Raw genomic sequence first — 26,447 nt, 5'->3', positions numbered from 1 at the left:
TTATCATTGATAATGATTTTTACTGCACAATATTGTATCCAATTTATTTCTGTGATCCCTTTATGCAGGCTATGGCCTTCCTGATGTTGCTGATCATGTTTTACTTTGGCTGCAAGATTTAACTTAGGTAGCCTTTGCCCCTCCTGGATCCCAGCCTACTTATCCATCTCCACCCAATCCAGCAACCCAGCTAGCAGTTATTCCATCTCCTGGTCTATTTGCCTTTTCTCTTGACTGTTTCTTAGACATCCTTCTCTCATGTTCCTGTGCTGCAGTTTTATCATTAACTGAAACCTCACCCAGTACCTCTTCGAAAAACTCTGGCAAATGGTACTCCTCTATGCATTTCCTTTTGCTTTCTCTAGTTCTTTTTCTGTGTCATCACTTATGTGTTTCTGTTTTATGATTTGTCCAATTAACAATCTTAAATTTGCACCAATAGCTTTCTGTAGCTTTTCCTTCAACAATATTGCTTTTTGTTCCAGGATTTGGCAGGTTCCCTTTGCGTACCTTGTAAATTTCAATGAAGGGATTTTGGCATAGCAATGATAGTACATTATTTCCTTTTTATCTTCAGGCATCCACCTAACTGTAGTTAGTCCTTTGAATTCTTTCATTAGTTTCTGTTGTATGTCTCCTGCTCTGGTGGGTGCATGAACAGGTTCATTATGGTCTACAGCTGCACAAGAGGTATTGTCTTCACCTGAAGAATTTGCACTATTGCTACCAGTTAGTCCTAGTGTCATTTCAATGGTTTCTCTCCAGTATGGATCATTTCATGGCGGCGCAGATTGCTCTTCTGACAGAAACGTTTGTCACAATCAGAACATTTGAATGGTTTCTCTCCAGAGTGGATCATTTTGTGTCTTTTCAGTTCAGACTGATAGCTAAACCTTTTATCACATTCTGAACATTTAAATGGTTTCTCTCTCGGTGGCAGTATGTGTGTCATTTCATGCAATTGCAGACTGTCTTTCTGACAAAAACATTTATCACATTCTGAACATTTAAAAGGCTTCTCTCCTGGTGGTCGTATGTGGGTCATTTTATGCAATCTTAGGTTGCCTTTCTGACAAAAACATTCATCGCATTCAGAACACTTACATGGTTTCTCTGTTGGTGGTAGAATATGAGTCATTTCATGTAGTCGCAGATTGCCTTTCTGACAAAAACATTTATCACATTCAGAACATTTAAATGGTTTTTCTCCAGTGTGGATTCTTTCATGTTTTTTTAGGTCTGATTTTCTACTGAAGCTTTTATCACATTCAGAACATTTCAATGGATTCTGTTCTTTGTGAAATTTCTTATGAATTTTAATCTGTGCTCTGAATTCATCATCTGTTAGATAAAATAATAGCATGTTCATTAATTTGTTTGCATTTATAAACTGCCCATCCAAGCAGAGGCTCATAGCAAGATACAGAACAAAAATATATTATATGCTTTTGTAAAATAATACATCTAACATATAACAGAACATAATCATAAATATTGCACCAAGCAGACCTATGCACTTACAGCTTTTACTGAAGGCAGGCAACACAAGCATGGCACAAGAATGTGCTAAGTCATTTTCAGTTGGGATCAGAAACTGTTTCTGTTTAGACCATAGCTGAAGCATTGTTTATCAAAGCTGTAGAAGAGGCTTCCTCAGTGTGTATGCAGGTGCTGCTCTGAGGTAGTCAAATTCTTTAATAATCGTGTGTGTGTGCAACCACACACCCTTTCTCGCACAGTCATGTAGGAAACACCCATGGCAGCACCTGACCCACATGCCACTGCTATTGTGCATTTCTCCTCAGCTGTGCTGGCACTGCAAGCAGGCTCAAAACTTGCAATTCGGCAGTTCCAGGTGTTGATCTCACAATAATCGAGATCAGCATCAGAAAGTGCCAGCTCACAAGTTCTGCGCATGCTTGTGGTGACAGCTTAGCTGAGAAGTGTTCAGTAGCAGCAGCATGGGCTTCTACTGCCAAGCAGTGGCAGGGGTGGGAGAGGGGGGCAGAGAGAGACAACAAGACAAAGAGAGAGGCAGGAGGCCCACGCTGGGAATTATACTTGGGACCTCTGGATTTAAACATCCAACTGCTGGTCGCCAGGAGACCACACAGGATGACAGGGTCTTAAAATTCAGCCCCATTCCCAATTTTGCAGCTTCTGTTCACAATGTATGCTGAGCATATGGTGGGCATTAGGATGGAGGCTATAGTATTCACTATCAGAGGTTATGAAGGAAATGGATCCTTTTGGCCAAGTGTCAGGCTTCAAGGTTAACCTCAACAAATCCGAGATATTGAATATACTGTAACCATGCCTAAGCCCAAGTTGTTCTTATGAAAAATTATGTTCCCTTTAAATGTTCCAAGTCCAGGGTGAAATATTTGGGGATATTCATTGGGGCCCAACCTGACCAGCTGTTTTAATTACCCTCCACTACTGGAAGCTATTACCCAACATCTGAGTAGGTGGGACAGGTGTAATTTGACGTGGCTGGCTAGGATTGCAAGTGCAAAGATGAACATTCTATATTTGGCGTTGCAGACACCCCCTCCCCCCCCCCCCCCCCCCCCAATGTATCTAAAGCAGTAATGTATCAACCTAAAACACGAGGGGGACCGAGTGTTCTGAACCTTTTTTGGTACTATGCTGCTTTGCAACTGAGATCAGTGCTGGATTGGCACCAAACTATTGAAATAAAACCATGGATACTGATAGAGCAACAATCTTATGGGGCTCCACTTCTACGGGACATGATTTGGATCTCTAAGCGATGGTGGGGGCCGGTAGCTATGATCCTGTCAGTTACTTTAACCACTCTTAAGGTGTGGGCTGCAATGGAAAGAGTACTTGGTGGGGAAATTGAAATATTTTTATTGAACCCCTATTTTCCACAATAAAGAGTTTCAGCTGGGTTTTACCTTGATCATTTTCAGGAGCTGGAAGTTGATCGGAATATTGCATCTAGACCAGGTAGTTCGGATTAACAGTGCAAGATCGATACCCCTATGCACAACTCAAACATTTTGTCGAACAAAAAAAAGGAGTTGTGTCTGGGTAAAACCTTTTTTAGAAACATGATGGCAGAAATATACTGCATGGCTCATCCATCTGTCCAATTAATTTAGCATCACTTTGTTAGAGATCCCCTGTATTTATCCCTTGCTTTCTTGAATTCGGATACTGTTTTTGTCTCCACCATCTCCACCACCCTTCTCTGAAAAGAAATATTTCCTAAGATTACTCTTGTATCTACATCCTTTCACCCTCATCTCATGACCCCTCGATCTAAAGCTTCCTTTCCACTGAAAGAAGCTCACCTCCTGTGCATGGAAACCTCTGAGATATTTGAAGGTTTCTTATCATAACTCCCCTATAATACTTTTCCTCTAGTATACAAATGTTAGATCTTTAAGTCTATCCCCGTATGCTTTTAGAGATGTGAATCGGAACCAGAATCGGTTCGGTTCCGGTTCCGATTCAAATCTTATAATTTTTATCGTCTGGCCCAACTGGTTTTTTGTTTATCGGCTGCGCCCGATCCAATAAACAAAAAACCCACCTCGACCCTTTAAACCTGACCCCTTAGCCTCCCCCACCCTCCCAAACCCCCCCAAAACATTTTAAAATCACCTGGTGATTTACAAATGGCGCCGGCCGTCCAATGCTCCTACCATGTGACAGGGGCCGGCCAATGGCACGGATACCCTGTCACATGGTAAGGGCAAAGGGCCATCGGCGCCATTTTTATTAGTGGCAGCCGACGGCCCGAAAGCAGGAGATCACTCCCGGCACCCCTACTGGACCACCAGGTGATTTTAAAACGTTTTGGGGGGGGGGGGTTGGGAGGGTGGGGGAGGCTAAGGGGTCAGGTTTAAAGGGTCGGGGTGGGTTTTTTCTTATCGGGCCATCGGCGCCATTTTTATTAGTGGCAGCCGACGGCCTGAGAGCGGGCGATCGGTCCCGGGGCTTCCACTGGACCACCAGGTGATTTTAAACATTTTGGGGGGTTTGGGAGGGTGGGGGAAGGTAAGGGATTCGTTTTAAAGGGTCGGGGTGGGTTTAGGGGTTGTTTTGGTGTGCTGGTTTTCCCGCCCTCCCCCCAAATAACTCTCGTTAGTGAATACAAACTAGATTAACGATTTTTCACGATAAATCGGGGGAATTTCTATTGTATCGCAATCTTTAACGATTTAAAAAATATCGGACGATATTTTAGATCGTCAAAAAACGATTCACATCCCTATATGCTTTAGAACGAAGACCACTGACCATTTTAGTAGCCACCTTCAGGACAGACTCCATCCTGTTTATATCCTTTTGAAGGTGCGGTCTCCAGACCTGTAGACAGTATTCCAAGTGAGGTCTCACCAGGGTCCTATACAGGGGCAATATCATCTCCCTTTTTCTGCTGACCATTCCTCTCCCTGTGCAGCCAAGCATCTTTCTGACTTTTACAGTCACTTTATTCACCTGTTTGGCCACCTTAAGGTCAGATACAATCACCACCAGATCCTGCTATTCCTTTATGTTTAGAACAATTTTACTTTCAATACTGTACCTGTCCCATGGCTTTTTGCATCCAGGGACGGTAACTTTGAAAGGGGTGTGTGGGCGCGCATGGGTTGGCCCGCGCCCAGGGACGCATTCATTTTATAAAATAGTCTGGATATGTGTACATGTGCACTCAGTTTTAAACACACCTGTGTATATGAGTGCAAATCCCATATTTACCACGTAAGCGGGGAAATTTTACAAGGGTTGTGTACCAATGCCATTTGCCGTTTTCCCAGTTCGTTCACAGTTAACCCAGTTAAGGGATAGGACTTCCAAACCCCCCTAGTTTAATAGCCTCCTTTCCTCCCTGTTAGCCTCGACCCTTAAAATCCAGCTGATTTGCCTAAATAGTTTTGTTTTAAAATGTACGCATCATCCATAGCAGAAGTAAAGTTATGTGGCAGGGGACCCCAGCACACTTACGTATTTACACGCTCATCTCTTGGCCAAGCCCCAACACACCCATGCCCTACCCTTTTTTGTAAACTTTTTATTTCTGCGCGCAGCAGAAGATATATGCGTACTCGGGCAGCTTTTAAAATCCACTTGGCGCGCACTGGCCCAACTTGTTTACGTAGCTCCTGGTTTTGGCACATGCTAAGCTTTTAAAATTGTTGTGCAAATGGACCCTTGGACCGAGGGGGAGTTGATACTACCCCCACAGGTCCCCACTGTCGGTGGGTGAGGCTGGTGAAGAGCAGAGGCCCATCAGGAGCTTCACCACTACCAGCTCATGTTCTCCTTAGGTTGAGCCCTCGGGTGCCAGGGCTCGCTGGACGTGGGTGGGGGCCTCTGCAGCAATGGAAGTCCTGCTGAAGAATAAAGCTGGTGCTCAGGCCGAGTTCCAGAATATCAGAATAGCTTAAGTCAAGGGTCAGGCAAGGGTCGAGGCTGGTGGCGTAGCTCGTGGTCAAGGTCCCGGCATGAGTTGTGGCAGGCGGCGTAGCTCGTGGTCAGGGTCTAGGCAAGGGTCGTGACATAAAGCAAAGGTCAGAATCCGGTCCAAAGTCTAAGCCAAGAGCTGTCTGAGGGAAGAAGGAAGAAGCCAAGGAACACCGAAGGAACTCAGGAAGGCAATCCGCACTCTAAAGAGAGACCTCTAGCCAAGGCAAAGGCTTGAAGCAGGGTCCAGCCTTATAAGTCCAGGGGAATGATGTCATCAAGGAGGGCCCTTTAAATCTTGAGGAGAGGCGCACGTGCACGCCTAAGGAATCCAATGCAGGAGCGGAAGTTGGAGGCATCCTCCTGCCGCAGACAGGGAGCACAGCGGTGCTGGCGGCGTTCAGAGCCACAAGGAGATAGCGATGACGTTGGTGGCACCCCAAGTGCAGCAGCACTCAAGGCTGCGAAGATGCAGAGCCACAGCGGTGGCAATGCCCCACCGCGACAAGGGAGCCCAGGGCTGTCTTTGCCGCGATGTTGCGGGGTTGGGTGAATGAGACCGGCCATGGTGCTCCACAGCCGGCAAGCGTAACAAAATTTCACCTAGAAATGCATTAATCTGCATTTTTTAGCATTAAATCTTAGCTGCCAGACCTTAGACCATTCCTCGAGCTTCACTAGATCCCGCTTCATGTTTTCCACTCCGTCCTGACTGTCCACCCTGTTGGCGATGTGGGTATTAAGGGCAAAAAGACAACTCTTTCTCTACACCCTTCCATTATGTCACTCACAAAAATGTTGAAAAGAACCGGTCCAAAGACCAGTCCCTGAGGCACACGGCTAGTAACAGTGCCCTCCTCAGAGAAAACTCCATTAACACTACCCTGTGTTGCCTCCCACTCATTCAGTTTCTAACCCAGTCAGTCACTCTAGGATCCATAGCAAGGGTGCACAATTTATTTATGTCTTCTGTGTGGAACTGTGACAAAAGCCATGCTGAAATCCAAGTACACTATGTCTAGCGCTCTCCCTTGATCCAACTCTCTGGTCACTCAATCAAATAAATTAACCAGATTTGTCTGACAAGATTTGCCTTTGGTAAAACTGTGCTGCCTCAGATCTTGCATTCCATTGGATGTCAAAAATTGCACTACCTTCTGTTTTAGCAGTGATTCCATTAGTTTGCTCACCACAGAGGTCAGACTAACTGAGTTGAAGTGCCCAGCTTCCTCCTTACTTCCAACTTTTATGAATAGGACCACATACTTTTCCAATCCTCCAGAACTACTCCAGACTGTAAGGAAGCACTGAAAAGGTCAGCCGGCAGAGCTGCCAGGACATCTCTGATGTATCCTTTCGTCTTATCTACTTTAAGTTTAGTTAGCTCCTCACGAACCCACTGTTCTGAAAATCGATTGAGGTTTACCTCACTTCCAATCTTATTTGTGTTTGTTTTATGTGGTCCTGGTCCTTCCACAGTGAACATCAAACAAATATTTGTTAAGTAATTTTGCTTTTTCCTTATCGGCCTCCTCATATTCCTCCCCTTCACCTCTGAGTCTCACAATGCCATTTTTACACCTTCTTCTATCACTAACATATCAAAAAAAAAAAAAAAAAGGCTTGTCCCCGTTTTATCATATTTGCTATTTTTTCTTCTATTTGAATTTTCACATTCATGACTACTTTCCCAACTTCTCTTAATTTTTCCAGATATTGTCGCCTGTTTTCCTCTTTCTGCAATCTCTTGTGGTTTATGAACCTTTTCTCTCTTACCTTTTCAGCTACTTCTTCAGAAAATCCTAACAGTCTATTTTTCTTCCTCCCTTTATGTACATTCCTAACAAAAGTATTAGTTGCCCTAATGATATCTCCTTTGTTTTTCCCACTGCTCTTTTACTTTCCCATCCAGCTAATGACTCCTTGAGATACTCCCCCATTTTCAGAAAGTTTGTTTTCCGGAAGTCTAAGACCCTCGCCTTAGAATGAACCTTCATCTCTTGCGTTCTAATATAGAACCAACCATTCGGTGGTCACTGGTTCCCAGATGATCATCCACTACATCAGAAATACTGTACTGAAGTACTATGCAAATCTGTGAATAAAGCAAAGGAAAAAAAAAAAAAATATATATAAAATGTATGCATTGCTGAATTAGGAGCCCTGGGAGAAACCTAAGCATATTAGGGAATAGGAAACTGATTTAGGGGGAACTAGGAGCAAGTCTGAATGGGATCTGGCTTTCTTGCAGATTGGGAAATGGTCTGTATCTGCCACCCTAATGGAGAAATGGATAAAAGGTACTTTTACGGTGGTATCTCACCCCAGATAGTTTATGTAAACTGTACCCACGTTTATATGATCAATGTTGGAGGGCTTGTGGGAAAAAAAGGGAATTTGTATCCTATCTTGTGGAAGTGCTCGGTTATTCAAGGGTTTTGGGCTCAGTATACCCAGGGGCACCACTGCAGAAATGTTCAATCCCTCAACAAATATGAATAACGGCTCATTGCAAGATTGCCTACTGCTGGAATAAAATACCAGCACCTGCGTTGGAAGGAGTCCAATGTAGAGTGGCAAGAACACTTAACTTGTGTAAGTTTACCACGATCAAACGTTGGTGAGGTTTAATAAGTTTTTGGCACTATATGTTTCGAGAAGAGACAAGTTGAATTGAAAATAAGGGTCTTTGAGTTTTCACCAGATCTAGGAAAATAAACATTATAGTAGTTCAGAGTGGGGGTTCTGGTCTGGGATGTTATGTCAAACAATGGGTTGTTGTATTTGTGGCTGACATTATGATGTTGACTGTTGAAGTTGGATGTTTTATATGCTATTTGAGTATAATCAATAAAACTTTAATTGGAAAAAAAAAACCAACCCTCATAGTGGGGGTGAGGTAGAAGTGTTGCTTATTTGCACAAATTATGAGCCCAACATTACAGCACACCCACACATGTCCATGAGAAAATTAGAGGGAACATTGCTCAGTCCATTACACATACGTACTTACAGCTTAGACTGAAGCAAGAAGAACATTCTAGACTGGATTTAATAAGAAAGCAGTAAAACGTGTGCTGTATTTCAGTGCAGAATGTCTTAACATGTTCACAAGAACAAAGAAAAAAGGTAACTTTCAAACGCAGTAAGATAATATGCAAAATGCATCAGGAATTAAAAGTACAGAAACCAAAAAATGTGTGTAAAATAAACGAAGAGTGCACCATATGAACAAACTATGATTTATGCTTATTAAAAGATATAGTGCACAACTCATGAGTTATTTTATATTGATATTGTTGTAAACCATTTTGGATGATCTATTTGATAAGGTGGTATAGAAATATTTTAAATAAATACATTTAGAGGCACAAAACATTGTTTCTGCACACAAACCGTAAATTATGGCTAATGCGCACAAAACATGTTTTAGGAGCATAACCAAGGTTTGTGTGTAAAAACATGATTAGTCAACAAAAACCCCATGCTTCCAGTAAGGGGATTATAGAGCTGTGGATGGGCACACTAGATAGAAACAGGATTGTAGAAAAAGACTATATGGCCTATGTTTAACTTATGGCTGTTGTATATCTCAGCAGAAAGTGGTTGAGAGGCCTAACAAGATCAGTAAAGTCAACTTCCCTTTATCTAAATCCGGGGCTTTTTTCAGGTGGTATATACCTTTTCCAGCACCCTGAAAAGCCTCAGTAGCTGTCCTGACAAGTGCCGTAGAGCTGCCCCCAAGAGTGACAATCCTGTGCCAGAGTACAGCAGTAGGAGAGGGGACTTGGGGGAAGAGAGACTACTGCCTGGGCAGGGAAGAATGGGGGAGAGAAGAGGACTGATGCTGGGCTCCTGGTAAAAGAGAGAGAGGATTCAGCCTGTCTTCTGGGAGGAGTGGGACGAGAGACAGAACCCTGGGGGAGGAAGGAAATGGGGGAGTAGAGAGGGAGAGGTCAAAGTAATGAGAGAGGTATTATGTTAGGGCTACTGAGACCCTGTCATTCTTCTTTTGTGTTTGTATGCGGGGGAAGGTCTTAAAGTGTGGCTGCCAACTCTCCATTGTCATTCTTGTGTGTGTCTGAGTATGGAAAAGGTCTTATGTTTGGGCTGCCATGTTCTCATTGTTGTTGTTTTGAGGGGAGGTGGCTGTTATGTTGAGGCCCAAAATGTCCAGGCAACAAAAGGTAAAAAAACAACTTTTATTTTTGGTTTACTGATTCAGTTTTTTCAGCTTTGGAAATCTGAATGTGCTGCATCTTCATTATCTTTGTATTTTGCATGGTACAGGAAGAAATGCCTGTTTCGCACTATATACAAAGTTGGGTTTCTTGGGATTTCCAGTTCAGTTTGTGTCTGCATATTTCTATTTGTAATTTATGATAGGAAAATTGGTTCTTACCTGCTAATTTTCGTTCCTGGACTACCACAGATCAGTCCAGACAAGTGAGTTTTGCATCCCTACCAACAGATGGAGGCAGAGAATAAAAACTTTTCAGGCACTGCTACTTAACAGAGAGTATCACCTGCAGTCCCTCAGTATTGACCTGTACCCAAGCCACAATAACTACTTCCCAAACTCCAAGGATTTCTCCCTCTAGAATGAGCTGAAGAATACATTGAACCCCCAACAAAAACTGAACCCTCAACTCAGGGCAATGAGAAAACGTCGAGTCTCCAGTTAGTTTAAAACTATATACAATCTTGCTCAAATTCTGCAGCACTTATCACCAGCACCATCCAGAAGCAGGAAGGTCTTTCGTCATAATAAGGGGACGGGAGTCTGGACTGATCTGGGGTATTCCAGGAACAAAAATTAGCAGGTAAGAAGCAATTTTCCTTTTCTGTTCACACCTCAGATCAGTCCAGACAAGTGGGATGTACCCAAGCCCCTCTACACTGGCTGGGAACCTGAAAGGCCCGCACGCAGCACACTCTCACTGAACATGGCCTCTTCCGGGGCCTTAACATCCAAATGGTAACATTTAGTAAAAGTGTGCAAAGAGGACCAAGTCGCTGCTTGACAAATCTCCTGCAGAAAAACCAACTGACGCTGCACCCAGGAGGCTGCCTGCACCCTAGTAGAATGTGCTCGCAACCCCTCCGGGACAGACTGACCTTTACAGATATATAGGCTGAAGCAATCGCCTCCTTTAACCAGCTTGCAATCATGCTCTTCGCCGCTTTGCAACCCTTCTTTTGTACACTGAATAAAACAAAGAAATGATCCGACCTCCGAAAGTCATTTGTCACCTTGAAATACCGCAATAGGACCCAACGCAGGTCCAAAAGGTGAAGCTCCCTTACATGGAGTGAATCAGACGTCAGGCACGGAAAGCCCGGCAATTCCACTGTCTGGCTAAGATGAAAGGCTGACACGAGCTTGGGCAAAAAGGAAGGCACTGTCCGCAGCGAGACTCCATTGTCTGAAATACGCAAAAAAGGATCCCTGCATGATAAGGCTTGTAACTCCGACATTCGCCTAGCCGAACAAATCGCCACCAGGAACACCGTCTTCAGAGTAAAGTCCTTGAAAGATGCCCTTCTTAATGGTTCACAAGGAGGTCCTCACAATACTCAAAGAATCAGATTCAGATTCCAAGATGGACAAAATCTACGGACCAAAGCACGCAAATGCTTTGCTCTTTTAAGAAAATGTACTATGTCCAGATGAGATGCTAACTGCCAACTTTGCAGCTTCCCTCTGAAACTGCCCAAGGCTGCTACCTGGACTCGGAGAGACATACGCTAAAGCCTTTGACAAGCCATGTTGCAAATAGGCCAAAACCTGTGCAATGTTTGTTTGCAAAGGCTCAGAGCCATGAGCCCCACACCAGGACTCAAACACTCTCCAAACTCAGAAATACGCCAAAGAAGTAGATGATCTCTTAGCCTGAAGCAGAGTACCAATTACCTGCTCTGAATACCCCTTCAAGCAGAAGCATCACCTCTCAAAAGCCAGACCACTAAACAGAAGCGATTCACCTGCTCCGAAAGATGGGCCCTTGGTGTAACAATTCCCTCAGGAGGCCTAACTGGTTGGGCCCGTCTACCGCCAGCTGGATCAGATCCGTAAACCACAGAAGGCATGGCAACTCTAGCGCCACCAGGATAACTCTTCCTGGATGTTGCTTGATGCACCAAAACACTTGACCTACAAGTGGCCACAGGGGAAATACGTACAGCAGACGACTCACTGGCCATGACTGAACCAGAGCATCAATACCTTCAGAGCTGAACTCCCTCCGGAGGCTGAAAAACCTGCTCAACTTGGCATTCTTCTGTGTCGCCATGAAATTGATCTGGGGCTCGCCCCACTTGTGCCAAATGAGGGCAATGGCCTCCGCTGACAGCTCCCATTCTCCCAGGTCCCCCTTTTGCCTGCTGAGATAGTCTGCTTGCACATTGTCACACCTGCCATGTGCGAAGCTGCTAATACAGTTAGATGACTCTCCGTCCAGGCAAAGAGTTCCTGAACTTCCTGACCTACTAAACGACTCTGTTCTGCCCTGCTGATTGATATAGGCCACTGTTATATTATCCAAGAACATGTGCTCCACACAGCCCTGAATCCAAGGAAGAAAGGCCAGCAACGCCCTGCACACCGCTTTCGTTTGGAGACCGTTGATTGGCCAGGATGCCTCTCTACCAGTGACCGCTGCCCTTGGGCCATCGATCCCTAACAAACCACTCCCCAACCACTAAGGCTGGCATCTGTGGTCACAACAATCTAGTCCGGAACCTCTAGATCCACTCCTTTCTCCAAACTGGGATGCTACTGCCACCACGAGAGTCTGGATCTGGATTCTTCCTGGAGTGGCAATGGTAGCTGAAACTCCTCCGACAACAGATTCCAACAGGACAGGAGTACCTTCTGAAGAAGTCATATGTGAGCAAAGGCTCATGGCACCAATTCCAGAGTAGAGGTCATGGAACCTAGCACTTATAAATAATCCCAGACTTTGGGAACCTCCAGGTCCAGCACCCAAACCACTTGTGATTGCAACTTGACCACCTGCTCTGGGGTAAGAAACATTTTGCTGAATTGGGTGTCGAAACTTGCTCCCAGATATTCTAGTAATTGGGATGGCTCCAGATGACTCTTTGTCAGGTTTATCACTCAGCCCAAGGACCTTAGATGCTCCGTAACTCTCGAATGGAACAGTGACACTCCATCTCCAACTTCGCCTGAATGAGCCAATCATCCAGGTACGGATGCACTAGTATCCCTTCCCTTCTGAGGGTCACCACCGCAGCAGGATCCACAATCAGATCAGTACCCGGATCATTTCACAAATCCTCTAAGGTGCGTCTTCTTCCAACTCTTCCGAGGAGTTCTCCTCCATTCCTGATCACCCCAGGCCCAGCAGATGAAGAAAATCCCCGGACATGGGACTTCAGGGTGGCCGCTACTTACCCGCCGCTTCCTTCTTTGCGAGACAGGCCTCATGCGGCAATTGCACAAAATCCATTGAAAACCCGTTAGGTTCCCTGATTCTTTATCCGCCAGATCCTCTCCTGGATCCTTGGCCACATCCCTATCTTCTCCAGACCCTTTCCATACTGGAGAAAGTGGGGAAGGGGAGTCCCTGCACTTCCTGTCAAAGAAAAAATGGCCGTCTCCTTCAATCCCCCTGGGGCCTCCTGGACAGGGCCTGCAGATCGCGTACAGCATCTGCCTGCTGAGCCCTCTGCTGAGGCCCCTTCACCTCTAGAGGCACAACCGACACAGAGCAGGATTGCACTGAGATATGATCGCCTCAGACTGCAGACCCGAGAGTCTGCGAGTGGGAGAAAAAAAACAGCTGACGCCGCTGCTGGAGCCGTCCCGGGTCCTGAAAAATCGAGCCGCACACACTTCCCTTCTCACTCCACTGAGCCAACCGCCAATGAAAAATAAAAGCCTACTTTTTTTTTTCTTAAAGGCAAAGTCACCAAGCAACCCAGACAGGGAAAAAAAATTAAAGGAAGATATACTTTCCTCCTTCTGAGTGCTCCTGGCTGGGGCAGATGACAGGACAGGTGAGAAAGCCTCAGGGAAAGTGAGGGAACTAGGACCCCTGGCTTTCCCTCCCCCTGGAGATCAAGGTTCGAGCCTGGCCAGGGATTGCCAACCTCCCGCTTTCCCTGCTCAACCAGAGGGTTGGCCCACGAAGGAACCTAACACCTCTGGGAGCCCCAGTCTTCGCTTCTTCCTTTCTTCTTTTCTTTTGCTAACCTCTTTGGTTTTTTTTTTTTTTAACTAAGTTCAGATTGTAGGTTTGCACCTCTACCATGTGCTGGAGTCAGAGAAATATTGAGGGACTGCAGCTTGCACTCTCCATTAAGTAACAGTGCCTGAAAAGTTTTGATTCTCTGCCTCCATCTGCTGGTAGGAATGTAAAACCCACTTGTCTGGACTGATCTGAGGTATGAACAGGAACACTTATTCTGTATTTGGTGAGGGATTATGCACGTATGCAGTTTCTGTGTCATGATATGTAGCAGTCTGGCTTGTTTTGTTTTCCCAATAAGAGATGCAATGGTGTTCTAGGGACCAGTGTAATATTTGTATTGCTGTCATTTCACAGGATCTGCAGAAGTGGGGCTACTTTAGGGAGCAGAGTCCTGGGCAGTTGCCCCTACCCCTCTCCCCTGCCTCCCCCTCCCACCAGAAGCAGAGCCCTGCATATCAGTTTTGGCACCTTTTATTCCAGAAAAGAAAGCAAGGTCTAAATTTCATACGATGTTAACTACGAAAGCAACCAAAGTGTCTCTGAACTCAAGCCTGTCCCTGAACCAACTTAAAGCAACTGAAATAAAAACTTAAAGCAACTGAAATAAAAACTTAACTGAAAGCCAGTAATAAGATTCACCCTCCACAGCACAAAGCAAGTACTGTACTATAGAGGAATTATTTTGCTCACCATTCTTGGTAATAATATCCTCCTCCTCTCCCTCTGGCTGGTCGCTAAGATGAGGCACTTCTATTTTCAGGATCTCTACTGTGGGGTCAGGATTGTAACTCTGACTGTCTAGTTGAAGAAAAAGAAAATATCATCAACTTTTTAAATAGTTCTGGATACTGACTTAAGCAGAGTACCATGAGATGATGGGAATGGAGATAAAGAACTCCTGCAGCAGTGCTGCAAAAAGGAACCTTAGCAGCACAGCTCCCAGTTTCCTGCAATGCCGTGGCCATGAAAACTGCTGCAAAATATTTCCTTTTGCTGTGGCATTCCAACTCCCTCCAAAACTGTTGCTGCCAGTAGAGGCCATCCTATCTCCCTTTTCACCAGCGACTTCCAGGGGGGGCCATCCTGCCTCCCTCCTGCCAGCTGGCAAGAGAAAACGGAAACCACCTGCTGCTGGGAGGGAGGAAGGGCTGACATCCTGGGACAGCAGTGAGAGAGACTGGAAATAGGAACAGATACAAAGAAAAATGAGAAAACTTACAGGAGACGACCGAAGATTTGATGAAAAAAAAGATTACGTGAAGAGTCGAGAGAGAGACGTGAAGGAAGGGAGAAAATGGAGGAGAGAAAGCTAGGAAAGACTATGCAAGGAAGGAGAGCAGAAATCTGGAGAGTGGGAAAGAGAAAATGCCTTCGGGAAGAGAGATGGGCTGTAGTGAAATGGTGGGGGTGGGTGGGGAAAGAAATGAAGGGCAAAAAGAGAGAGGAAAAACCCCAGAAATGATAAAACTAGAGCACCACACATTATCCACACCACAAAATTTAGAAGTCAAGGTCCCCGATTATAATAAAGCCTGTGCCTGGTCCAGAGGAGGTTTCTTTCCTGTAGGAAATGTTTGGATCAGTGAATCACTCGCTTTAATCCAAGCTACATCACCTGCTTCCTGCGGTTCCTCACGTGGGTCTGTCGAGGGCAGGTGTCCTTCTTCCTCAGATTTCTGGGACTCAGTCTTGAAAGTCTCTTGCTTAAATCGGATTAAAATGTCAGGTTTGACACTGGCAAAGCCTGTTATGGAGAAAAAAATACAGTTACATTGTGTTTAGAAAACCTACTCCAGCGTCTGTGTTATCAGTGCAAGTGAGCTCAGAATTTGACTGATGTTGGGGACATTTTTAAAAGGTTTTTCTGTGGGTATTTACCTGCAGAAAAAAATCGCTTCAAAAATGGATTCCTCGCTATACAGGGGAAAGGGGAAGTGCCAAGGGCCTGCAGAAATACATGTTGGGGGTGTCCTTGCCAAATCCCACACACATTGCCCCTGTGAAGTACAGGGGGTGGACTCCCTGTGGCACTGGCCCACTATGGGGACTTCTCTATCATACGTATGAAGACAATACACTGCTCTATTTAGACTTTCCTTCACTTCCCTCGTCTATTTTGACTCCAGTTTACACTGGTCTTTCTACAATTTGAAATTCGATTCAGCTTAGGAAAACTATTTGAGAAGTTGGAATGCCAACAACTGGCAGATTTCTTTTTACAAAATAATCATCTTTCTCCATCATTTTCAAGGAGGGTTCCACAGGCTGCACGGTACCAAAACTTCACTTCTTTCGGTAACAAATTTATTATTGCAAGAGCTTGATGCAGGCTCAGCTGTCCTTGCAATTTTTTTGGATGTAACTTCGTGTAAGATTCTTCTATGTCGGCTGCAGCAGTTAGGTATCCAAGGTATGGGTTGGCCTGGGTTTCGTCTTATTTAGACTCTCGTTCTTAGCAAGTCTGTGTTAAAGGGAATACAATGCCCTCTGGAGAACCTCAGGGGACTGTTTTATCTGCCACGATTTTGAACATTTGTTATTTGTTAGAGTCACTTGGAGTGCACAAATTAGAATACATGCTGATGACGTCCAGTTTTTTTTTTCCAATTAAAGGGAACTTTTCAGTTACCTTTGCCCATGCCCAAGAGGTTTTGCAAAAGACCTCAGTCTTTGGATGTGTAAAAATCAGTTGATGTTAAATCCTAAAAAACTGAAGTTCTTCATTTTTCTAAATGTAAAACCTTTTCACTGGAACATTACCTCTCCTCTTTTCCAACATTGGGGTCCTATTTGACTCTATTTTATCATTTAAACCCCAATTACAACAACTTCTTCAGGGTGGAGATTACAAATTGCTGCTACTAAGACATATTAAACTCATTCTTAACCCAGGGGCTTTTCGTACCATTGTACAAGCTTTCATTTTAACTTGTGTTGATTACTCGCTCTATTATGAATTCCCTAATTCTAGTCTTAAAGCGTTGCAGATCTTACAGAATTCCCTGCATATAGATGGTGGAATGAACATATTGCGCCAGTGTTAAAAGAACTTCACTGGTTACCAATAATACAGAGAGTTAAATGTTAAGGTTTTAACATTACTTTTAAGACATCAAAATTTAATAAGCCTGTCTTAAATTACTTTTATCTACCTCTGCTCCAGGACGACCCCTGAATTCCAGAAGGATTAATTTACTTTTAAATTCCTTCAGTTAAAATCGCACATTTGGCCAACACTAGGCATCATGGGGCAGATTTTCAAAGCCTAGGCGCGCCGAGCCTATTTTGCATAGGCCCGGCAACGTGTGTAAGTCCCGGGGCTTGAAAAAACGGGTGGGACGGAGCGGTCCGGGGTATGGGCGTGGCCAGAGGCCTCTCCACTGCCGCTGAGCCCAGGGATCGCGCGCCAGCACTCGGCCGGCGCAGGCAGGCGTAAATAACAAAACAAAGGTGGGGGGGGATTTAGGTAGGGCTGGGAGGCAGGTTAGCTAGGGGAAGGGAGGTGAAGGTGGGGGGGCGGAGGGAATGGAGGAAGGCTGCGCGGCTTGGCGCGCACAAGTTGCACAATTGTGCACCCACTTGCACGCGCCGACCCTGAATTTTATAACACGCGCATGGCTGCGTGTGCATGTTATAAAATCGGGCCCCATGTGTTTTCTGGTTTTGGGCCTGTATGCTGGAATGCTTTGCCTGAGAGAGATTGATGACATAGTGATATTTCAAAAACAGCTTAAGATACTGCTTTTCCAGGAAACTTATATTTAAGTTATAAAGAGGAATGCAGCTTTAATATTTTAAACATATGTAATGCATAATGTTTTTAAGGTTGTTTTATTTAAATGTTGTATTGCTTTAATGCTTATATTTTGTACTTTGCCCAGCACATTTATGTTATAGGCGGATAATAAATATTTTAATAAATGATTAAACAGATGACATTTTTATTGTTAAAAATTGTTCAAAGACTGAAATCTTCTTTGTCTCGTCCTCAGAAGGTCTTTCGTTCCCTTTTCCATCACTTTTGATTCCATCCCTATCTCTCTGGGGGATTCATCATTCCGCTATACTTAAGGCTTTTCCATGCCATCTTTTTAAACAATTTTTGGACCCGGCAGTTTCCTCCTACTCCTGTGGTACTTCCAGCTCAGGGCTGGGATCCAGCGCCATGAGCCTTCTTTCACAACTCCCCGGGGATTTTTTCCATCCCATTTTATATCCCCTACTAACGCGCATTTAGTCCAGCCACTGCAGTGCTGGTCCTAGGCCCTGCACTCATGGACACTGAATCTGGTCACTGAGTGTCACCCTTAAGCAGGGACTATGGCTACCTCCCCTCCCCTCCCGGAGACTGTGCATGCTGCCTCTGTAGCATCTCCAACCCTGGTCGACATGGGAAACAGAAGACACAGCCTGGGGACTGAACCAGGGACCTTCCACATGGCAGTGCACATTGCAGCCATTGGACTGATTCCTGCCATCTGTATAATATTAAGATCAGGTCCATATCCTGCTGCATTGCCTACTAAACAGATTGTCCATGCTCATTCTATTTCTAGATTTGATTTTCTGTAATGTCCTTTTTCTGGAACTTCTCTATTTCACACTTCCTTATATTTATATTCTTCCTTTTCTCTTGCTAGAAAAATCTAAGGATCATTTTATTTTTAATTTACATTTTTCCCTCTTCTTCTGCCCTGGTTCCATCACTGGGTAAGGATAGTCCCCACCTAAAGAATTTATCATCTAACAGGAAGTAAAATGTCCAAGATATGTATACATGCCTGTTACAGGAGGGTGAATTTCTCCAGTCATCTCCGATTCAGGATGATCCAAGAAGGGTCGATCTTCCTCTTGTTTAACACTCAGAGAGAGCACAGACGTTACAACTGGAAAGCCTGTTTCAAGAAAACACGTTAAGAAGGATTCACTGAGGATTCGCTGATATATTTGGGGACGGATTTTAAATCTCAAAAAGTTTGATGTTAAAGATTTATCTCCTCTGACCTGAAAATGGAAAGTCCTTTAAATCCAAACATTTACTTACTAATGGTAGCGTCATTCGTGTTTTCTTTTCCCTCCCACTCATAGTGTTGGGTGAAATATTTATCATCTTCCTTTTTAATCTTGAATATTACATTAGGATTAAGAATAGAATAACCTGCCAATAAAAAAATAGCAAAATTATATTTTAAATGTGTACTTGTAGAAACCATGGAGTTTTTGTCTGTTCCCTGTTCTGATGGGGCAGTTGTGTGTATGTCTATTTGTTTTGTTTTTTTCTTTGGGTATCTATTTGCCTCACAAAGCATGGTGAGAAGCGAGAGTTGCAGACTGCCACTTGACCAAGATTAAATCTAGGGGGATTTCTGGAACAGTCATTTCTATTCATGATCTTCCTAGGTGGAGGCATTAGAGGTGCCCATCTTTTCTGCTAGAATGTGCCTTCCTGGAGATGAGTCCAAGCTTCTTATTAGGAGCAGCTGAGAAGAAAAACCCATGGCCTGGGATTATAAAAGTAACTCCATCTACAGGCCAGTGAGATGGGGAAAGGAGATATTTGACTTGTGACATCTGGTTACCACAGGAGGTGTTTTATGTTGTACAGTATTGCTATCTAGTATACAGCTAACGTATCATGCCATTGCAAAGAAATTGTTCGCCGGTGGGAATCCACAAAGGTAATTCCTTCCCTCCTGTTCCCTTGTACCAAATCTTGAATTACAGAAAAGGCTCAAACTAATCATGTCTGAAGTCTCTAGTTTAACATATACAATTTATCCTAAAGCATAGAGCAGCATCTTTTGCCAGGTCTGCCGCAGTGGTGTCTTTCTCTGAGCTCTGGAGATCCACTTTAGGTGCACTTGGAACAGGGGATTTTTCCAGCCCCTGATGAAAATGTCAGCACCCATCCTGCATTGCATCTGTGGAAAATGACAGAAAAGGCTTGTTTACCTTGTGACATGAGAATGCCATGAATCTCCTTGATGATCTTCTTGTACAACTCCTTCTGCCATTCTCCCAGAATCTCCCACTCCACTTCCAAGAAATAAGCAGCAACGTCGTTGAATGTGACAGATACCTGGAACAGGAAACAGGACAAGTAATATTGTTAGGGAATAGCTAGTATACAATGAAATATAGAAAAATAACTAGCTATATATTTGTTGCTGACGTATACTTAAGATCTTTAACTCAGACGTCATTACGTTGAACGTGGTGTTGGAAAGACAGAGGATCTGCAGACCTTTAAATGTAATGTCAGCATGCATTCATTTCAATGTTTTTGATTGGTGCATTTTGAAGTCACTTTATTGTTCAAATAAGCGCGGTCACGCCATGTACAATTTTAGATTGAGCCCGACATTCAAAGGAGGAGAGACACGTTAACATTGTGAGTACCCGGGACCAAAATTTTTGAATGTATATATTGCCAGCAAGCAACCACATTGATTTATGCTTTTATTCACAGAGTCCGCCCTGAAGCAGCGTTTTTCATTGCGAAACGTCGGCCTTGTTGGCGGCGGTCAAGCAGACCTTTTCATTCGGAGGCACGGCAGCGCTGTAAAACAGGACGTGTATAACACAAGCACCAGATAAGTGCACCGTTCCAAAGTCTATAATGTGTCGGGATTGTTAAAGAATACTGGCGGTGGTCAACCGACCCTTTTGAGTAGGAGATGCGGCAATGCGGTTAAAAAAGAATTAAATACTGCAAGCGCTAGATAAATGATCTACTACAGTGCCGGGAGTGTTAAAAGTATCAACACATACTTAACATAATGATAGAATTTTCCTAGTAGGGCTATCAGGAAGTATTTTAATTGATGTTGTGGAGAAAACTATTGAGAGGTGTCACTTGATACATGAAAAGTGAAGAAGAGTATCTCAAGAGTTCATGTCTAACACTAACGATACCAAAGAAAAGGACATTTTCATTAAAGCTGAAAATCAGGAAACAGCTATGATTGTTTAACATCAATGATAACATAGAAAAGGACAATTTTATTAAGCTGAAAAATTAGGAAACAGCTATGCTTTTTTGAAGAAACCCGGTGAGGTTCACAATAGGAAATATATTCCTTTAATATAAGACAACAGCAACTCATCAACATTAAATCACAGTGACACCATAAAAAATATACAAAGTATAGTCATTTTGGACAATTTTTATTAAAATAAAAATAAGAGAACATAAGACCGGTGACTGAAACAATTGGCTTTTAAGTGGTTTCCGTATCTTCGGATATCCTGCCAATACTGAGGTCTTTTCTCTACAATAATTTAGTTATATTAAGATTAATAAAGTTTCAAGATTTTAAACAGGACAGCCTAAGCCCCTTCTCCCTCCAGCTTTATTATAATGTGTATATAATAAGTCTATTTGGTCTGTGTCAGTAAGATCAACTGTCCCATAGATTATAGCATGAAAAGAGCCCTTTTTTTCTTAAATATTGAGTATTTTCTATAGATTGCTCGGTCTCCAGAGAAACAAAGGAAACCTTGTTCTTATGTGCTAACTTTCTTTCTTGTAATACCACAGATCAGTCCAGACAATTGGGTTTTGCATCCCTATCAGCAGATGGAGGCAGAGAATAAAACTGCCACCTGCAGTCCCTCAGTATTGACCTATATCCAAGCCAAGATGTCCAAATCAACAAACCCCATATAACTCTGGGAGAGCAAAGACTCAAAGACCCCCTAAAACTAGGACCCCCTCTGTCTCAAACAAGGATTATAGTAATATAACCTATGTACACTCTTAGTAGCTCTGCATACTGTCTCAGGAACATCCAGAAGCGAGGAAGTCTTTTGACAGAAGGGGTAGGATCTCTGGACTGATCTGTGGTATTACAGGGACAAAAATTAGCAGGTAAGAACAAATTTTCCTTTCCCTGTACATCCTTGAGATTTACCAAACACATCCAATCGCTAGGTTGTAGAAAAGGCAGAATGGATTTTAGGGTTGTCATCTTGAATTTCTCCCAGCGAATGAACTTGTTGAGGGCCCGTAAATCCAAGATTGGGTGGAGAACCCCCTCGATTTCTTGAGAATGAGGAAATATTGGGAATAGAAACCCCTGTCATGCTTATGCACAGGTATCATTTAGATTGCATGGTGGCGCAGGAGCAAGCTCACTTCTTCCTGCTACAGTTGCACTTGAGGGCAATCCCACAGAGAAGGTGTAAGGCGTAGGGAGCGTCGGGGCCTTCTTGAAATTTCGTTCGTAACCTTCATGGATGATGTTCAAAACCCAACGGTCCAATGTGATTGCTGCCCAAGTGTCGAAAAAGTTGGCTATCCAGCCCCCAAATGCAGTGATAGTTGCGGCCTGGACATTCTCAAAAACCTTGCAGTGGTTTCTGGCCAGCATTCGATGGTTGCCTCTGCTGGCGCTGGCTCCTAGGTCTACTTCTGGGCTGTGACGATTGCATTTGCTGTCTGCGTTGTGGAAAGGTTGGTATACGATACAGTGCATACGGCATAAAAGGGTGTCTCTGATAACTGAGCTTCCGGAAACTGGGGTAATACCGCCTGGTAGTGGATAGTTGTCAGGCGGAGAAGCCAGGGATAGGACCGCCACATTCTGCTCCTTCAGCTGTGATACTGTCTCCCATAGCTTGTCTCCAAAAAGGTTATCACCCTTACATGGAAGATCAGCCAACTTCTCATGGACGTCTTCCTGGATGGCACTGGCCCTCAACCAGGCCATTCTGCGGGCTGCTATAGCTGCTGCCGATGCACGGCCAACATTTCGAAGGCCTCATATATCGTGCGAAGGAGGTGATGTAATCTCTCCTTCATATCTACCACAGACTAGGGCAGCACAGTCAGAAGAGCCCTTTTCAAAGCGGGGCTTGATGGACTGCAGACACTCATAGAAGTACTGAGTGATGTAGAACCGATGCTGCTGGATTTTCACATTCAGCGTGGCCGCCTGGAAGGCCTTCCTCCTGAACACATCCAGGTAACAATTATCCTTCCTTGGTGGAACATTGGAATGGAACCTAGATTTTTTCATGGCGTAATCCACCACGATGGAGGCATGCAGCAGCTGAACCGAACTGTAGTAGGGGGATTTCCTCATCCGAAATTTCAAGTAAGTTTTCTTGGACGTTGCCAGTTCCGAGAAGGGGGACTCCCAGGCCTTTTCCATAACAGCATCCAGGACAGCATGGGAAGGCAGTGCTGTTGGTTTGGACAGGACCTCGAAGATCTTCAGGATGCTGAGGACTGGCACCTTCTTGGTTTCGATGTTAAGAAGTAGCACCACCTTCTTGATGAGCTTTAAATAGGAGAGGTCCTCTGGTGGCAAAGATGGCTCTGGAGGCTCCTCTGGCAGGTCGGACAGCATCCCTGTGGAAGAACCTGAAGAATTGGAGGGGGGGGGGGGAAATCACCTTATTCCGAGATTGGCTGGGGGGCAGAACTGTGGATAGGACCCCCTATCTTCCCATGGGCTGAGGTCTCCTGCTGCAGGGAAGGTGATTCACCTCCCAAGAGCTCTTCTGATGAGGGGCTTGGAGGCAGACACTCTTATTTATTTATTTATTTATTTATTTAACATTTTTATATACCGACCTTCATGAAAGAAATTCATATCAGATCGGTTTACAAATAACATGGGGGAATAACAAAGTCAAAACCATATAACAAGAGATGAAAGTTACATATAACAAGGGGTATTAACCTGGAGGGCTAGGATAGCCGGAGCGATAGTAAGGCATAACTGAATAAAATTAGATAATACAATAATATAATAATGCTTTACACTCCTTGTTATTTGTAAACCGGGTTGATGTGATGCCTATCATGAAACTCGGTATAACTAAAACAATAAATAAATAAAATAAATAAATATGAAGAGGAGAGGCATAAGTGTATTGACTACACTTGTAGGAGTGTTTAGTAAGGAAACAGTATCTGAACTAGTGAGGAATTGCTGGTTCTGTAGGCTAGGGGAAGGCTTGGATGAAAAGCCATGTCTTAAGTTTTTTACGGAAGGTAAGCGGGCATGGTTCTAATCTGAGTTCTGTGGGCATCTTGTTCCAGATGGCTGGGCCGGCTGTAGAGAAAGATCTTTCTTTGGTAGATGATAGGCGAGTAGATTTCGTTGTAGGGGGTTGCAGGGTGCCTTTATATGCTTCTCTGATCGGTCTGTCTGATGAGTATAATTTGAGAGGAATCTGGAGGTCTAGTTGTTGCTGATTATGAATGATTTTGTGAATTATAGTGAGGGCCTTGTGTAATATTCTATATTTTATTGGCAGCCAGTGAAGGTTCCGTAGTATGGGAGTGATGTGAGTTCCTCTGTTGGTATTGGTCAGGACTCTTGCTTGTTCGACTCCACCTATCTGGGACACCACCTGGGAAGCCAATCCCCCTTCTGCGGGGGTATCCCACTCCCTCATTGGGGCAGTGGAGAGGGTATTATCTCGTCCCCTGGTAGACTTGGATCTCCTGGAAGATGGTAAGTCTCCGTGGCCAAGAGGATGTTGGAGGCAGCTCCCTTGCTGCAGTATGCTGCAGGCTCAACCGCACTGGATGGTCCATCTCTCTCTGATAGGGGCTCCTAAAGTTGGGATGAATGCCTCTTCCTCCGGGAGTCTGAAGACATATCAGCGTACACCTTCTGGGACGAACCCGAGGAGCCCTGGATAATCAAAGAGTAGGTCCACATCAAAGAACCCCAGTTCAAGGATTTCTTCTGGCGAGAAGACAACCTGATGGTCCTGCTGTAGCTTTGATCTGGTGAAGGACCTTTTCTGGGATAATTTGCATCAGTCGGAGTCCTCCTGTGGCTTCAAGCTCAACACATGCCTCGTTGCCTTGAGGACTGGCATGCCGAGTTGCTGTCGTGTCGGTGCGCACGTTGCAGGCACCTGCACCGATGGGAGTGGGCTGGGAGAAGAATGCTTTGAGCGTCGTGGCTCTTTGACACATTGTTGCGCTGTGCATTGGAGCAATGAGTCTTTGACACAGTCGCCATATCTTTCTTGTGTGGAGCATCGTCCTTGCCCGTTTTGACGCATGCATCAATGCCCCCATTCCGGCACCGCAGTTGATCGTTGACACTGTCTTCTGTGCTCAAATGTTCGGCGCATCCCCTGATACCCAATGTTCTTTTGGCTCTTGGGGGGTGGAGAGCACTGGAGGGGCTTGACCCGCTTGGCTCTGGCCCAGCTGCTTACCCTGGCGCCCCAGGGAAGAAGATCTCATTCACTTCTCTGGGTGATCGACTTTGGCCCCGGGGATGAGTGGGATTAAAGGCGCTCCAACAGCGGAGCGTAAGAGCCAGCTTCCTGCTCCCATAGGTGCGCGATCTTCTGGGCGCTGCCTTTGGGCCCTGGGCAACATATGACCAGGGCAGTTGGACTGGTCATGCTCGGGCCCCAAACAAAGATAACAATAGTTATATACATCGGCGATGGACATAATCTTCCCGCACTGACAGTATTTGAAGCTAGGCGGTTTGGGCGCCATAGTAACACTGAAAAGTGCTGTTTTTGCAAAGAAAAATCTCTGAGAGGAGAGAGAGAACTCCGCGTGCGACTGGCAGTGCGCAAGAAAAAGACTGAGTTGAAGACCGCAATCATGTGGAAAGAAGCGCAGCCGCACAGAGCAAAAGCTCAGTGTTCTTGGAGAGAAGCTCCGCCTCAAGACCATCTGAGGACATCCAGGACAGCATGGCTAATTCAGCCTGCTATCAGCGGGAAAAACACAGATCTCTCCTCGTCTTAGGTTTTTCTGATGCTGTCAGTCTGTCATAAGTTGATAATAAAGGTGCTGCAGCTCCGGCTCTTTCTTTTTTTTTTTTTGTGGCTGTGATTTCTTCCTTCTCCTTCTAGCAGAGAGCTTGGCCGTGATGTCATCGGATTCCCGGGGGAGAGGGAGGATAGAGAAGAAATTGAACCAGCAGAGCCTGTTCTGAGGAGTGAAGGGAGCGAGGGCAGCACCAGCCAGCATGGCACTCTAGCCAAACAAGGGCTCACTCCTTTGTAATTTCCTGCTCCATTCTATCCAGAGGAGGTCTTTCTCTCGACTCTTGCACTGTCTAGCAGCACTCTAGCCAAAGGAGGTCTCACTCTCTTGCACTTTTCTGCTTCCAGACATGCTCCAAAATTAGGGAGCCTGATGGAAATTTTAGATGTGAGAAAGTTGCAAGGTTTGTAGCTAAATTGTCAAAAAATAGCTAAATTAGCTCCTTTTCTTATTCACAGTTCTAAAATCTCTATTTGTTTCAAAACGTCACCAGATCTAAACCACAAAATTGCTAAATTGACATCACTAAAGAGTCTGTATACCTCTGCCATCCTACTAATCTCTGCTATCTCATGATGTCTAGAACTCAAAGGTTCCCAGGTATGTAAAGATCTTTGCACTGTGCTATGAAAAGGGAAGGTTGAAAGAGTTGCACAGTGAAAAGTTTTCCTTTACATGTTGGTTTCCTATTTACAAGAGAATAGAGAAGAATGTCTTACCTGATCAGAAACCAGGGCAGACATTTCCCTCCTGTTTCTCCCTGAAATCTGCGGTTAAGGGGGTGGATGCAGGCTGGAGACTTCCCTGTTCCTGGTCAGATGCAGAGAAAATGAATAGAACTGGAAGAGCTGAGCTGATTCCTGACGGTCTCCGTTAAAGTCCCTCCTCTTCCCCTTTGTAAAGTGGAGGGGTCAGATTTGGGGCTGGAACTTTCTTAAGAAATGTCCAGTCCTAGGGAGACAGAATTATTTTGCTTTTATTCTGATTTTTCTCTGCTTCTGCAGCCAGGATGATATTAAAGAAAGAAAAAG

The 26,447-nt window shown here is 44.5% G+C and overlaps 1 protein-coding gene across 2 annotated transcripts; it reads right to left on the bottom strand.

The window, feature by feature from the left end:
• LOC115095458 (zinc finger protein 578-like) lies at window positions 1-26,447 on the bottom strand. Of its 2 annotated transcripts, XM_029609135.1 has the most exons (8): window positions 26,136-26,447; window positions 19,608-19,734; window positions 18,700-18,813; window positions 18,437-18,550; window positions 15,271-15,399; window positions 14,346-14,453; window positions 1,183-1,341; window positions 1-1,089 (listed from the first exon to the last, which is right to left on the bottom strand). In XM_029609135.1, the coding sequence occupies exons 1-8, from the start codon at window positions 26,157-26,159 to the stop codon at window positions 743-745; spliced, it is 1,122 nt and encodes a 373-aa protein (XP_029464995.1). In that variant the 5' UTR covers window positions 26,160-26,447; the 3' UTR covers window positions 1-742. The 2 variants fall into 2 exon arrangements, with proteins under 2 accessions (XP_029464995.1, XP_029464994.1); XM_029609134.1 differs by having other exon boundaries at window positions 1-1,341.

Source organism: Rhinatrema bivittatum, chromosome 7, assembly GCF_901001135.1.
Source record: "Rhinatrema bivittatum chromosome 7, aRhiBiv1.1, whole genome shotgun sequence".
NCBI classification, from domain to species: domain Eukaryota; kingdom Metazoa; phylum Chordata; class Amphibia; order Gymnophiona; family Rhinatrematidae; genus Rhinatrema; species Rhinatrema bivittatum.
The sequence above is the reverse complement of the archived record's forward strand: the minus strand, read 5'-3'. Positions and strand labels throughout refer to the sequence as shown.